This window comes from Carcharodon carcharias, chromosome 6, assembly GCF_017639515.1.
Source record: "Carcharodon carcharias isolate sCarCar2 chromosome 6, sCarCar2.pri, whole genome shotgun sequence".
In the NCBI taxonomy this organism is placed as follows: Eukaryota; Metazoa; Chordata; class Chondrichthyes; order Lamniformes; family Lamnidae; genus Carcharodon; species Carcharodon carcharias.
This window is the reverse complement of record NC_054472.1, coordinates 51,196,291-51,213,024: the sequence shown is the minus strand read 5'-3', so window position 1 is coordinate 51,213,024 and position 16,734 is coordinate 51,196,291. Positions and strand designations below refer to the sequence as shown.

The 16,734-nt window shown below is 37.5% G+C and overlaps 1 protein-coding gene across 5 annotated transcripts in view; it reads right to left on the bottom strand.

Moving 5' to 3' along the window:
• Window positions 1-16,734, bottom strand: part of LOC121279207 (upstream-binding protein 1-like) — a 124,877-nt gene that overhangs the window by 42,785 nt on the left and 65,358 nt on the right. For 4 of the 5 annotated variants that reach the window (XM_041190231.1, XM_041190232.1, XM_041190234.1 and 1 more), the window contains 3 exons: window positions 13,217-13,323; window positions 12,701-12,853; window positions 9,658-9,768 (listed from right to left, as the gene is read on the bottom strand). In XM_041190231.1, coding sequence (XP_041046165.1) covers window positions 9,658-9,768; window positions 12,701-12,853; window positions 13,217-13,323 — 371 coding nt within the window. Of the gene's footprint in view, window positions 1-5,115; window positions 5,224-9,657; window positions 9,769-12,700; window positions 12,854-13,216; window positions 13,324-16,734 lie in introns of all 5 variants that reach the window. The other variant, XM_041190235.1, reaches the window with a different exon arrangement.

The window sequence follows — 16,734 nt, the reverse complement described above, 5'->3', positions numbered from 1 at the left end:
GATTTATGCATGAGGAGAGAGAGGAAAGCAAAACTGAGAATTGAACATATTTCTGTATGCAAATGATAAATTGCTAAGGATAGCCAAATAAATAGATCAAATTGCCTGTTTTTTCTGCATAATCAGAAAAATAATTAGCTAAGCAAAAGGGGAAAATTTCAAACTAACCATGTATTAACAAAAATAATGTGCTGTGAAGAAGAATACATTTAGGAACATGTCCACAATGGTCTTGCTGCATTATCTTAACTTCAATCACAGGATCTTAGTTCAAACATGTAAACAAACCTCAAGAGGTAAAGAAAACACTATCTGGTAGTTTAGTTTCCATATGATATGACTTTAGTATCATTTAGCACAGAATGAATACTTTAATTAATTCTCTTGCACATCACAGGATACTATAAACATAGTTAAGCCATGTTAAGATATTAACTAAGTTGTTTTTCATTATACGGACGGAGTCATACAACTCAAACGTTAACTCTTTCTCCCTCCACAGATGCTGTTAGACCTGAGTTTTTCCAGCATTTTCTGTTTTTATTATTGTCTTTCGTTATACTTAACTTTTTCTATTTCTAGATATTGGATTATAAAAATAATGTTGATATCAGTGTAAAATAAGGTTGATCTACAAAACTCAGCTTGAATAAGAATATGAATTTTCGTTCAGAAAGGAAAAATGGAATTTCACTTCAATGCAGAACAACAATGAATTTATATGGATCCACTAGCAATGTTACAGATGCAGCTAAATTACAATGAACAACAGAAACTAGGCAGTATAAATCACTCAAAAATTGAGAATTGCCCCATTTTAAGTGATTTGATGTTCTCATCATCCCAGTTCCACAACACAAAACCACAAATAATTTAGCACAAAGTTGCAACATTGCTCCAAAACCACCAGAACAACTATTCTAAAATTGGGATTAGGAGAAATTATCAGAACAAAAAATAGGGCCTATTTTTTGGATCTAACCAAGGAGTCAAACAAGAAAAACGATCAGCTCTGCAGCACTTCCTTTGTCTTAGTGAGTACAAAGCTTCAGATGTAAATCAATGAGTCGGACTACTCTGAAGGTTTAGGTGTATAAAATGTATGAAAAAACAAAATTAAACTTATGTATCACCTCATCACACTCTCAAAACCAAAAGCACTTCAAAACCAAGGGTTGTTTTTCAATTACCTCACTGTCATGTATGGAAAAATGGTAGCCAATTAGACACACAGCAAGATTTGCAAACTGCAGAAAAGAATTAACAACCAATTAATCGGTTTTATTTTTGAAGTGCTGAAGGATGACTATTGGCTGGGATGTAAGAACTCCCTGCGCTTCTTCAAGTAATGTCAAGAAGCTTCAATATCCACCTGAACAGTTTGACTGTTTCGCACAAGTGGCACCTCAGAAAATGCAGCAATCCCTCTTGTGGCACTGCAGTGTCAAACCTTGGTAATGAGCACAAGTCCTGGAGTGGGAGTGGTACTCTCAACCACCTTACAAAGAGAAAATAGCTACCAACTAAGACCACTGAAAGGCAGAAAATCTGAAACTTTTTTTTGGTAAACATAAAAGACTCTATACTTCTACAAATCGTTTCAGCCAGAACAAACAGGATGCAGCATTGTACAAAGCAACCAAGTCATTATAGGCTTTGCTCCAATTTGTTTTTTGAAGTTATTAACTACAGGATAGAGATAGCGTTAGCTGTTTTTCTCTAGTTTTTCTTTTGCTCTGGTACCTTCCTGTTTCTCCCCCAATACACTATCAGATCCATAAGCAACACAAATGATACATTATCTGTCAATGAGTGTTGGTTTTGCAGGACAAAACTGACCTGACCAGATTTTTTTCCCTCCAGCTTTAAGTCAACAAGAAGACACAAGTCATCATGGATTGAGAAACCCTGAATTAAAGATTATTCTGTTTATGTATTCATTAGGTTATTGTTGTTCATATGTTTCATTCATTTTCAGCTCCGAAATAAATTACAACTAGAATTATTTTTGCTAGGCTATAAAAATGGCACATAAAAAACATTTGGGGAAATGTTTCTTCAATTATGCTATGAACTGTTTTGTGCAGATTTTCATTGGTTTCCATTGCATTTTCATCTAAATCAAAAATTGAAAGATAAGATAATGCAGCTTAAATAGGAGGGGTGACAATGGAAAGTACTTTCATTCAAATTTACTTTAAATGAAAAAAAATTAAACCCATCCTAAATTTGACAATTTTGGAAAATGGAAACGTTCCTGCTACATAGAGATCTTCAAGTATGTGTCTCCAGGACATCAATTAAATGAAGTATGCCAAAGCAATTCCATTTAAAACAGCCACTTAAAGCTGGCCTGAGAGATAGCCAGAGTTGCCCACCCACACAGAATCATGCTCCTCACCTTATACATTGGCCCAAATCTTGCCATAAAAGTCAAGGTGAGTTTGTATCTCATGCCATCATTAATGTGCAAATCCGCCAGCAAGTTCAGCCAAGAGATATGCCATGGGTTGTAAATCGCCAATTTACACCACTCAATTTGCCTCGTCCTCCCAATCATGAACTTGCTGCATTTTCACATGAATTACCTATTTAACTTGCCACAAAACATTATTGTTCATACTTTACTGTGTAAGTACCCCTTCAACAATGTGATATTGTTAACGCACTGTCAATCAACCATGCTGGCCCTAAAAGGGAACAAAACACCTGCTCCACCAAGATTTGAACCACTGAGCCAAAACTTGCTGTCAAAGAAACAGCAAAGCTAATGGCACTTGGCAGTATTTATAGGCAAATGGCACATCAACGTCAGGTGAGTAACTAATGTACTAAAGGTTGCCAAAGAAACTGCACCGCTCTGCTGCTGACTCTGCAAGAATAGCGCCCTGTCCTTGACCTCCCCATCTTGTTTTAAAAAAAGGAACATGCTGCATTTTCCCATAAAACTCCCCACAGAAGAGGTGAAATCTTGTCATTGCAAGCAGTGCCCCTTCAAAGATGTGAAAAGTGTGAATGACTGCCAATCAACTGCTCTGACACCAAAAACTAAGAGTGTAACCTTATTTTTTCAGGTTTTGTATTTTTCAGAGATTTTAAAATGTCAAGTTTTCTTATTTTTCCTTTGCGTCCCTTTGTGTCCTCTCACCCACCCAACCTTAATCCAATCTTTCTTTCCCTTGCTTTATTTTTCTTTTTGTACCTGATTTGGCATTGAATTCAGCCCTTTTAATTCAACCTTCTTCTCTGTCCTTCCTGGTCCCTTTTCCCTCGCTGTACCATCGGCAGCAGCTTCCACTTTCAGCAGCATTGTGGGCAAAAATGTTGACGGGTGAAAGGTAAAATCTAACTAACTGCAAATATAATTGACAGCCTGCATCAGCAAATGCTGGTCTAGCATTTCCTGGACTTGGGGAGCTCTGAAGCAATCCCTCATTAGTGTTGTGAGGCCAACTTGCAGGGCCAGAGACTTTTAAGGTTCTGCAACCCGACAGGAAAATTGAGTTCCAAAAAAAAAAGCAAATACATTTAAAGAGAGTTTATTACTTTCTTCTGTACAAGCCAGTTTTCCCATTCTTGAAATCCTGTTCCAAAATTTGAAAAATCCATTAAATTATCCTACAAATGGCATTTCATACTAAAGAAATTTCTGAATCTGAATCATCTTAAGTAGATATTGCTAGGTTTCCCATGCATGTTAGCCAGGACAAGCAAGCAATGTGTTCTTAGGCTTTAAAAAGCTCTCTCTTCCAAATCAGTAATGACCGGAGGTTAAGTGAAAACTTGTATTTATTATTTGTTCTTGAAACCTGGACAGTACCTATACCTAGTTACCTGGAGAACGTCAAGACTAGACCACCCTTTGCGACATTGGAGTCATGTGCGAGAAAGGTTTCTTCCCTGGAGAACTTTAGTGATACCACTGGGCTTTATGGTATGCCAGCAGCTTCCATTGTCATTTTTTGGAATCAACTTTGTTGAATTCAGTTTCACAATTCCCTATGCTGGAATGCGAACCCAAGTCTTGGGTGCTAGTCCAGTACCAAAGCCATCAAGCTACCACACCTGCCACCCTGAACCTTCATTCTCTTTTTGTTTAAAACAACGCAGGCAGAACAAAAATTAGTTATTGCTCAAGACCAGATATTAGAGTAGTGCTTTACATGTTAAATACAGCGGTTTCAAACCTAGAGTTTGCATTCTAGTGAGTTCTGAATTCTCCATCAAAAGATGGCACTGAACAAGTTACACATAAATTAAGGAGCGCCCTTCCAAAAATGCACATGAAAAAGAAATACACAGCTCTGCTCAAAGGACATTTTAACTAATCCGGGGTAGAAAAGGATTAACAGTGCAAACAGCTGACAGCATTTGAAAGGTGGGGGTGGGGGGAATTAAGTTGACAAAAGAAAAAAATTCAAAAGTAAAAGGAAGAGACATAGCCCAAGTAGAACACAGTCTTCACAATGAAATATAAACTTGAATTAGTCTACTTTCCACTTGTTATATTATACAAAATGTCTCACTGCTTTAGGCCACAAAAACCAGAAAGTGTGTGTGTGTATGTATGTATGTGTGCGCGCGCGCACGCGTATGTGTGTATATATGTGTGTGTATTTGTGTATGTGTGCACGCACGTGTATATGCATGTGTATCTATGTATATCTTATAACATACAGTATATATATATATCTCAGATATATAGTTAGTTATTTTTCCAGCAAAACATTTGTATTGTATTAAACGATTCATGAATAACTTTGAGACCTCGCATCAGCACTTTCCCCTTGAATAATCCATCTCAAACTGCTTTTTAGTCTGCCAATTTGAGTATGTAAAATATTATGAAAATTAAAATGACTTAGATTAAAAGGCGATGTGCTAGATAGATACATTTTTGTGGCCTTTGAGGAATTAAGAGCTTCTGTATCAAGTGTTAGATTTAGGAGGTTTGAAGCCTGAAAGAGGAGTTGAAAGTTTTGCAAAAAAATCCAAACCAAGTCCTTTCACGGGTAAGTGTTACACGTTTGTAAAAGCTAATCCTATATCTAACACTTTGATTGTATTCTTGCACAAGCAGTCTTGTACAACGAAAAGGTAAGCAGAAGTCCTTACACTGCCTCGCTTTGCCAGAGAATCACCGCAGTCTGCTGGCAAAGTCCGCTTGGTGGACTTTTTCTGCTCATGTTCAAGTGCATCTTCAATAATAGGCTCAAGCCTCATCTGGACAGACACCAAAGACTAGGATCAATTTATACAGTAGATCATGAAATCATGAGCACAACACCTAGCAGTGTAAGCATTTCTTTAACATTAACCATTTTTTTTTAGAAATTCAACTTTAATGTTGAAAAGAGAATCCATCAGGACCTTCAATTTATTCTTCAGATGCCACCATCCAAATAAATATTTAGCTGTTCTCCCTTAGCTCAGAGATATAACTGACTTAGAATTCTAGCATCAATAGAAGATATGCTTTTTCTTCTTGCACCTGGTTTGATTTTGGCATTGTTCAACATAAAGGTACCTCAAAACAAAAGATCTGAACATCCCAAGCATTCATCTCAGTGCATGTCCAGTACTTGTGCCTAAGTTTAGATTTTTTAATTTAAAATGTTTGATGTCTGGGTTCTAAAAGCATTAGAAAAATTTTAGGGATAGCCAAGTTCATTTTGCGTTACATTGCTCATTGTTCCGATAGAGTTCAATTTTTTTTTTTGCCAGCCTCAAGAATATTTTGAATTGCCAAGATAATAGAATAACGTCACAAATCAGTGATGAAAAGCATATTTTCTTCCACGTATTCTACTGATGAAATTCAGAGCACCTTTGTTGACTACCAAAAAACATCTGTCTCTTAATTGTTCCAAGTTTGAATTAGAATTGCTTCCACTCTTGAGTTTAAGTTAGTCGTAAACTCTTCAAAAGACTTTCTCACCTTCCAGATTATTCTCCACAAATCACCATCTGCCAAGTAGGGAAAAGTCCAAGCCTTGTAATGTTTTAAATGGCTGTTGATACCTGATGTGTAGCCCAAAAGCAGGCACAGTTGAACTGGGATGTCTGAAGTGTCCGTTTTTTTCTTTCCTGGAAGCACTTTTCTTGCATCCAGTTCATTGACAAGCCCAGCTAATCAACAGGCTTCAATGCATCGAGGTTTAGGTCAGAGCGCTCAAGCTCAGACACACATCTCTCGAGTACAGAGTCCAAGTGTTATTGACTCCTGAGCTACCCAGTCACTCAACAGGGTGAGCATTTACACTTCTTTTAGACTTTCTGCAGATGTACTTTTCCCCATTTAACCAGATAATGTGTCATGGAGCACAGTAAAAATGATAATTAACATAACTGCAAGTTAGTATCCCAAATGTAAAGTGGAAATGTGGAAGGCAACATCGTACTGCCAAAGTCTTAGAAAGGCTATTATCAAAGATGCTGGACATCAAACGCACAAATTCTGCAATCTGTTCTAAAATTAAGCATGTCAGAAGCATAGTTGCTCATTCATTATGCATCCAACATTGTAATGTTCATTTACTTGCTTCTTCAAAGTAACAATGATTCCAAATAAACATCCACTAGACAGCCAATATCAAAATTATTAGCATATACTTTTTCAAAGTAGGTTAAATAACAAGTGGAGATAGAGCATTAGCAAAACCAATAATGGACTCCTGAAAATTAAAAGTGGAAGCCAGAATATTCTTCAAGTTTCAGAATCCTTAGTTTTAAAATCACATCTTTACAAGACACTTCATTTTGAGTAATCTTGAAACATTTACAATAGCATAATAGTCACATCTTCCTTTCTCTAAACTCAACATGAAGATTCAATACTACTAACAACAAACCAATTCTCAACTAATCTAAGGATAAAACAATGAGAATTCTCTCATGCTTAACATTATACTGACAACCACTGGAGCACTGGAGCACCTATTGAAACCTCATGAACTGCCATCTTAACCCAAATGCAAGCATTTAATCAAATTATCGATTAGAAAATTGTGTCACCTTTTTTAAGCTATTTCCAATATGTCACATTGCATGCACAGTAAGGTCATTCACATGACCGGTGTGTGCACATGTAACTTTGTGCTCATAAACTTCAACAGCTTTGCCCTCTCCCAGCTTCAATAAACTAGACATCCCTCTAAATCCAAAGCCAATGACTGGTAAAATGAAAAAACTTCAGTGTATTTCAAGAACTTCCTTACAAACAAACCAAAAAATGAAACAAGCTTCTTTCAATTCTGGATAAACATATTGCATCTTCCTGTCCGCTGTTATCAACATTACAGGACAAATCCATTCCAATACCTCTGCAGCAGTTTGGTGTCCTGTTAAAACTGGTGGATTTTAGATGCGGTCACAGAAGAAGAGTCAATGCATATTTGTAGCAATGCAGGTCAGCTATCTTTTAGTACAATGAATTGTCACAATAACTTACAATTATAACAAGTTTGATTTTCCTACTCCAAAATACAGTGGAGCCAGCGTATTATTAGAGCATTTTCAAGGCTACTTGCCCTGCAGGAGATTATAATAATTCTTTATTTCTCTTATTTTAAATTTATGATGTAACTACAGTGAACATGACAAAGATAAAAAATACAAGAATATCTTAAATCAAAAGGTCAGGTGAAAATAAGAATTGGTGATGAGTACAAGTGAAAGAGAAATCAACAGATGGAATTTGGCAAAAATACTTCACTCATGATCCAAAAACATGATGCTAATTGAGTTTTAAGTATGTTTTACAAAAATAGACTCCACAACAAAATGGCAAAAGATGTCATAACATGTCAGTACACTATAATTTAGCAAGATTACAAAATGTACTAATGACAGAAAGTTATGTGGCCAAATGATTAAAATAGGGGAAGTTAACAGCATTCAGAGTCATTTGGGACAATTAAGCAGGTGGCAAAGCTATGGTGAATGGTTTTTAACGTCCATATAAATGTACAGTAATAGATGTTGGAACAGGAAATAAAAGTACACGATTAACGAAGGTCCATTCAGCAAGGTAGAAAGGAGAGGGATTTGAGTGCTATTATTGACTGAACATTCAAGTATCCTGTCAACGTGAAGCTGTTATCACCATGATTAATCAAGCAGTAGGTTGCAACTCAGGACATTTAGCTGTGAGTCAAAGTAAATTATTTTAATCCAGTACAACTCAACAGTAACATATCAAGTATAGTGCATCCCAGAAATGGGAACCTCACCTTGCAAAATTAAAAAAAGGTACTGAAAATGAGTTCAGATAAGAACAAGGATGATTACACGAATTAAGGCTTGAAGTTGGGAAAAAAAAGACTTCCACCCAGTACTATAGATAAAATCCAAAGTTAAATTAAGTCTGCATTGCATCAGATAGCCTGACCCAGAATTTTTATTTAAATGTGAAAATACATGAATGGACCCATTCAAAAACAAAGCACATTTTAAAAAAAAGATGCCCACCTTGTCTGATTTGGAATGGGTTAAAAATGGCAACCTCAGAAACAATTGAAGCCTCAGTGGTTGTAGGCTGGCGGGAAGGGAGAATTTTATTGTATTATGAATACCCGCCAGACAGTTTAACACGTACAGCATCAGATGCAGCCGCAATGCCCTCCATGATAGAGAGGTCTAGACAAGAGGCACTATCTAGATTAATGTCTGAAGAACAGTCACTTGGGCAAGATACAACAGATTGCCAGTGGCCAAGGGTTTGTACTCCATTGATTCCCAACTACTGAAAAGGGGTGGAAACTGACTGAAAAATGGCTCTCAGAGAAGAACTTGTTTTCACAAGAGGCAAAACAATTGAGAAATTATGTAACTTACATACTTAAAACACTGAAACAAAGATAGTAGATGCACAAAGGCTGTTTAACTTGAACTGAGAAGGTACAGAACTAAAGGCTTCAAAAGGGATTAAATAAAGGAGAATGTTGCTGCAATAGTTAATGTGGTGCAGGGTTCCAGAAAAAGCTCAAACACAGCTTGAACATGGTAATAAAATTATCCCAATAAATGTTTAGTTAGAAATTGGATTGACAAACATCTAGGTGTCACATAAAAATAATCAACTACTTCTATGCAGCACAATGATTCCCTCACAAACAATTGAAGGAACTCTCATCCAGGTTATGTTTCATAGATGGGCCGTATTGTGAAGGGGGATTAAAAGATGTTCCAATTTTGCAAAATTATTTAAAAAATTTGGAAGAGCTTATTCTCCAGAACAGAGTTCACTGCTGGGTAAATCACAATTAAGCTGTTCAAACCCACATTTTCCACAGATGATCAGCTTTTTACTCCCTCCCTACTTTAATCAATTACTTTCCCACTCCAGGATAGGATTTGCTGCATTCAGTGGAGCAGAGGAATAAAAGGAGAAAAGATCATTTACAGAACAGGGAAAAAAATAAAAATAGGAAATGGAGAGAGTGAAGTAAAACAAAAAGCAACATTAGAATTCCACCGCATACTTTGAAAACCTGTCAGCTTGCCTGAAAGGCAATAATTGTGGGCTCAGTATAAATCAGATGGTCAGTGTGTTTTAGACTAATTTTTCAAGTGTATTTGAGATTCAAGAAAAACTGCATCTGTGCTACCTGCATTCTTACTCTCTTTTCCCTTAACCTATACTTTCCTGTATTTTACCTCAGTTAAGATTGTTGTTTCATATGACGGCTGATACTTTTCTTTTTCTTGAGCTGTTCGTTTCTCCATTTTTTCTCTATCGGTTTTCTGTTTTCTGTCTGCACCTTTGGGCTAGAAAAAGAGAGGAACACTGAAATTCTGTAACTCAAAATTTTGTGGTAGAGAACTATTGAAATTACAATGCATCAAAACTGAAGTTGAAGGTCGAGATTGCCCATTGACTCAGTGAGCAAATACAGCAGGACGTAAGAACATAAGAAATAGGAACAGGAGTAGACCATTCGGCTCCTCAAGCCTGCTCCACCATTCAATAAAATCATGGCTGATCATCTTGTGTTTCGATTTCCAGATTCCCATTTAACCCCAATAACCTTTGATTCCCTTGCCTAACAAGAATCTATCTACCACTACTGCCTTAAAAATATTCAATGACCCCAACTCCACCACCTTCTGAGGTAGAGAATTCCAAAGTCTCTCAACACTCTGAGAAAGAATCTTTCCTCATCTTTGTCCTAAAAGGACAACCCCTGATTTTTAAAACAGTGCCACCTAGATCAGGACTCACCCACAAGAGGAAATATCCTTTCGACATCAACCTTGTCAAGGCCGTTCAGGATCTTGTATACTTCAATCAAAGCACCCCTCACTCTTCTAAACTCCAGTGGAAACAAGCCCACTCTGTCCAACCTTTCCTCATAAGACAACCAAACTCATTCCAGGTATCAACCTAGTAAACCTCCTTTGAACCACTTCCAACATATTTACATCCTTCTTTAAATAAGGAGACCAAAACTGCACACAGTATCCGGGGTGCGGTCTTACCAATGCCCTGTTTAACTGAAGCATAACATCCTTATTTTTATGTTCAATCCCTCTTGTAATAAAGCATAGCATTCCATTAACCTTCTTAATTACTTGCTGTTCCTGCATACTAACATTTTGTGATTCATATACTAGAACACCTAGATCCCTCTGCACCTCAGAATGGTACAGCTGTTCTCCATTTAATTAATACCCTGCTTTTCTAACTTTACAATTTCCCAGATTAAACTCCATTTACCAGATCTTTGCCCACTCACTCAACCTATCTATATCCATCTGCAACTTCCTTATGCCCTCTTCACAACATGCTTTCCTACCTATCTTTGTGTCATCTGCAAATTTAGCTACCATGTCTTCACTCCCCACATCTAAGTCACTGATGTTAATCATAAAAAGTTGATGCCCCAGTACAGACCTCTGTGGGATGCCATTCGTCACATCCTGCTAATCAGAAAATGACCCATTTATGCATACTCTCTGCTTTCTGCCAGCCAGCCAATCTTCCATCCATGCTAATATGTTATGCACTACACCTTGCTCTTTTATTTCCTGTAATAATCTTTGATGTGGCACCTTATCAAATGCCTTCTAGAAATCCAAGTACAGTACAGCTACCAGTTCCCTTTTATCCATTCTGCATGTTACTCCTTCAAAAAATTCCAATCAATTGGTTAAACATGATTTTCCTTTCACAAAACCATGCTGACTCTTCCCAATTGCCTTGAGCTCTAAGTGCCCAGCTATGACCTCCTTAATGATCAATTCTATTAACTTCCCTGCGACAGACGTCAACCTAACTGGCCTATAGTTTCCTGTTTTCTGCCTCCCTCCCTCCTTGAATAGAGGGGTTATATTTGCTACTTTCCAATCTGATGGGACCTTTCCAGAATCTTGCGAATTTTGGAAAATTAACATCAACACATCAACTACCTCATTAGCCACCTCTTTTAAGACCCTAGGATGTAGTCCATTGGGACTCATAGACTTGCCAGCCTGCAGCTCCATCAATTTGCTCAGTACTGTTCCCTAGTGATTCTAATTTCACCAAGTTCTTTTCTCCCGTTCACCTCCTGATTTGCAGCTATTACTGGAATGTTTTTGTATCCTCTATAGTGAACACAGAAGCAAAGTATTTGTTCATTCCTTTTGCCATTTCCTTATTATCTATTAACTCCCCACTGTCACACTCCAGAGGACCAACACTCACTACTTACTCTTTTCCATTTCAAATATGTGTAGAAACTCTTGCTATCCATTTTTACAATACAAGGTTGGTGCCAAGTTTAAAAACTAGTTTCTGTTGAATGAACTGATCTCAGCTGAGATGGTGGTAGGACACAATAACTGACCTCCATTCTAGAAAGGGAAATAAAGCAGCTGAGATTTACCTCCTTTTTTTAAACTGGTGAACCTTACATCAAAGGACAGAATTTTCCTTAGCTGTGATGTACCCCTCTCCACAATCGAACAGCCTACCAAAATTCACTCTGGTCTCACCCATCAAAAGCAGCATTTTAGAAGAGTGACAATGTACCAGTGCCCATTAAATCACTTCACACAACACTCTAGGTAGACAGAAGAAAATGGAAAATTGCCAAATTATTGAGAAGTTTCACATCACAGGATCAACAAAATGATAGGCCCACATAAAAGGTTAAACAACAATATAAAAGGTTGCAATTTACACAAAACTTCACCACAGGACTTAAGGCCAATGGAGGCAGATTCCTATCCTGGAGAAGATTACCTGTGCAAATGTCAACATTATAAAGATGAAAAGAAACAAAATAAAACAAGTCTTGGACAGTGAAGGGTTTATAACTTCATTAGCTTCCACTTCAAAACATATAGGCACGACCCTCAAAAAAAAAATCACAATTTAAAATACCACCTGACCAATGCATATGCATGAACCTCACTGCCGGTGAGAACATGGAAGACGGGATACGTTTTCATAGTGATGCGCTAAAGCACACTGTTCAGTAGGTATTAATTAAAATGAAAAATATAAAAATTTTTCTCTTGGCGTATATGTTTCAAGTAGTGGCTTCTCAATTCTGGGTGCTCCAGATTTACAAACATTTAATTTTGCAACTACCACCATTTGACAAGTATACTCACTATCCATAGAGGCTTGCCAGAATATTAAATCACCAGCTGTATTATCTTCCAGATGCAGTGCGGGAAGTGCCACTTCAAACAAAAATGTGTCACACAGTACCTTGAAAACTTTGATTTGGCAGCTGGCTGAATGAAGATGGTCTGTATACTCTCCGGTTTCATTTTGCTTGAAAGTGTCTATCTGAATCCTGAACGGAACCCCCTTCTCACCCCCATGTTTTCTGGGAGTAAATTCTGTGCTAATGCAATGTACCTGCAACAAAAATAAATGTGTAGTTCCTGGGATTAAAATTGAAAACATTAAACAGTTCAGCTGCAACAAACTGCACAATAAAATTTAAGGATTTTTCAGTAGATACAATAAAACAACTTAGAGTAAAACTATTATATGATTCTGATTCAAAATCAACAGTTCTATTGGCTTTCAAAGCAAGGTAGAGAAGTATTTTGTTCACTGTACACATAAACCCATGTCCAAACATATAGAACTTGCACTTCTAACTTCAGGTGGCCATTTCCAATTATACCCAATAGCACCCCGGCTAGCTGTTTAATAGATTATTCTGTTACCCAATTAGCTGTTATACCATTATTTACACCAAGTATCTCTACCAACCTGAATAAAAGCTGAGGTGCGTTTTGCTGGATCCCATAGAAATTCAATAGTATTCAGTTGTGCTGGATTAGTCCTGGGGTCAATGATTCCAACAGACATTGGAATATCTGTAGTTTTATTAAAAAAAATATAAATCTGTCACACCTCCAGTACAGGAGCTTAATAAAATCAAAGTCAAAATAAATTATGTGCCTGTTTAGCTATTCACTACAATACATAAACTATCCAGCTCTCTACTTTCCCTCCAAATGACCTGAGCTAATGTGAGAGAAATAGTCTATGAAATGTAAATGTTGGTAATGTAAAAAGAGAGATTCAACATAGCCTTAGGGTTGAACCTTCCCAGACTAAACAGCTCACTCTTACATCATGTGGTATGATCAATCCATTCAGCCTTCTGGAAACTTACTATTTTTCTTGCACTTAAAAAAAAATTATAAACAAATCTCTTATACTCCATTTCAAAAATGAAAATTCTCACGACTTGGCACAAGGTAACTTATTGGGAATGAGTCTCACATCTGCAGCCCTTGTTAAAAATTAATTACAAGTGCCTTAGCACATCTGTTATGAAAACATATCCCGTCTTCAAAGTTCTCACCAGCAGTGAGGTCATGCATTTGCTTTGGTCAGCTGGTGTTTTAAATTCTGATTTTTAAGGGTCATGTCTATATGTTTTGAAGTGGAAGCTAATGAAGTTGTAAACCCTTAACTGTCCAAGACTTACTTTATTTCTTTTCATCTTTATAATGTTGACATTTGCACAGGTATTCTCCAAGATAGGAATATGTCCCCAATGGTCTTCAGTCCTGTGATGAAGTTTGGTGTAAATTGCAACCTTTTATATTGTTGTTTAACCTTTTATGTGGGCCTGTCATTTTGTTGATCCTATGATGTGAAACTTCTCAATAATTTGGCAATTTTCCATTTTCTTCTGTCTACCTAGAGTGTTGTGTGAAGTGATTTAATGGGCACTGGTACATTGTCACTCCTCTAAAATGCTGCTTTTGATGGGTGAGACCAGAGTGAATTTTGGTAGGCTGTTCGATTGTGGAGAGGGGTACATCACAGCTAAGGAAAATTCTGTCCTTTGATGTAAGGTTCACCAGTTTAAAAAAAGGAGGTAAATCTCAGCTGCTTTATTTCCCTTTCTCGAATGGAGGTCAGTTATTGTGTCCCACCACCATCTCAGCTGAGATCAGTTTGTTCAACAGAAACTAGTATTTAAACTTGGCACCAACCTTGTATTGTAAAAACAGATAGCAAGAGTTTCTACATGTATTTAAAAAGGAAAAGAGTAAGTAGTGAGTGTTGGTCCTCTGGAGTGTGACAGTGGGGAGTTAATAGATAATAAGGAAATGGCAAAAGGAATGAACAAATACTTTGCTTCTGTGTTCACTATAGAGGATACAAAAACATTCCAGTAATAGCTGCAAATCAGGAGGTGAACGGGAGAAAAGAACTTGGTGAAATTAAAATCACTAGGGAACAGTACTGAGCAAATTGATGGAGCTGCAGGCTGGCAAGTCTATGAGTCCCAATGGACTACATCCTAGGGTCTTAAAAGAGGTGGCTAATGAGGTAGTTGATGTGTTGATGTTAATTTTCCAAAATTCGCAAGATTCTGGAAAGGTCCCATCAGATTGGAAAGTAGCAAATATAACCCCTCTATTCAAGGAGGGAGGGAGGAAGAAAACAGGAAACTATAGGCCAGTTAGGTTGACGTCTGTCGCAGGGAAGTTAATAGAACTGATCATTAAGGAGGTTATAGCTGGGCACTTAGGAGAGCTCAAAGCAATTGGGAAGAGTCAGCATGGTTTTGTGAAAGGAAAATCATGTTTAACCAATTGATTGGAATTTTCTGAAGGAGTAACATGCAGAGTGGATAAAGGGGAACTGGTAGCTGTACTGTACTTGGATTTCTAGAAGGCATTTGATAAGGTGCCACATCAAAGATTATTACAGGAAATAAAAGAGCAAGGTGTAGTGCATAACATATTAGCATGGATAAAAGATTGGCTGGCTGGCAGAAAGCAGAGAGTATGCATAAATGGGTCTTTTTCTGATTGGCAGGATGTGACAAGTGGCACCCACAGAGGTCTGTACTGGGGCCTCAACTTTTTACAATTATCAATAACTGATAAGGGGAGTGAAGACGTGGTAGCTAAATTTGCAGATGACACAAAGATAGGTAGGAAAGCATGTTGTGAAGAGGGCATGAGGAAGTTGCAGATGGATATAGATAGGTTGAGTGAGTGGGCAAAGATCTGGTAAATGGAGTTTAATCTGGGAAAATGTAAAGTTGTTCACTTTGGCAGGGAGAACAAAAAAGCAGAGTATTAATTAAACGGAGAACAGTTGTACAATTCTGAGTGCAGAGAAATCTAGGTGTTCTAGTACATGAGTCACAGGTACTGCAAATAATTAAGGTGGCTAATGGAATGCTATGCTTTATTACAAGAGGGATTGAACATAAAAATAAGGATGTTATGCTTCAGTTAAACAGGGCACCTCAGATACTGTGTGCAGTTTTGGTCTTCTTATTTAAGGAAGGATGTAAATGCATTGGAGATAGTTCAAAGAAGGTTTACTAGATTGATACCTGGAATGAGTTCGGTTGGCTCATGAGGAAAGGTTGGACAGAGCGGGCTTGTTTCCACTGGAGTTTAGAAGAGTGAGGGGTGCTTTGGTTGAAGTATACAAGATCCTGAATGGCCTTGGCAAGGTGGACATCAAATGGATGATTTTTCTTGTGAGCGAGTCCAGTTCTAGGTGGCACTGTTTTAAAATTAGTTGTCATCCTTTTAGGACAGATGAGGAGAATTTCTTTCTCTCAGAGTGTTGAGAGACTTTGGAATTCTCTACCTCAGAAGGCGGGGTCATTGAATATTTTTAAGGCAGAGGTAGATAAGATTCTTGTTAGGCAAGGGAATCAAAGGTTATCGGGGTTAGATGAGAATGTGGAAATTGAAACACAGGATGATCAGCCATGACCTTATTGAATGGCGGAGCAGGCTTGTGCGGCCGAATGGTCTACTCCTGTTCCTATTTCCTATTTTATGTTCTTAATTAGCCATCTCCAGCAGTCTTTGGTTTTGTTCTGCCAATTTAATATTTTTTTCCCCTCAATACTTCTAACCTAAAGTGCATGCAGACAAAGATGTCAGGATATAGACTTCCAAAGGCTCAACTGTGCAACAAGAGGAATACACACTTTTTTTTTCTTTCACAGGAGTGGGCATTTTTTTTTATTGCCCATCCATAATTGCCCTCGAGAACTGTCCAGCACCAAGCTAACCATCAGGTAATGAATGGTTTAATTCACATATACTTAATATTTCAGTGATTTATTTTTTTCCCAAGCTAATGGGCCTCCTTGCATGATCATTCATGCTTCAATAAGACATAGATTGAAAACCCTTGGCAAAGGAGCACCCAAGCCACAGTAAAGACACATACTACTTTACAGAGGTGGTTAACTCACTGTGTTGACTCAGCTATCAAATTAGTCCCACTCC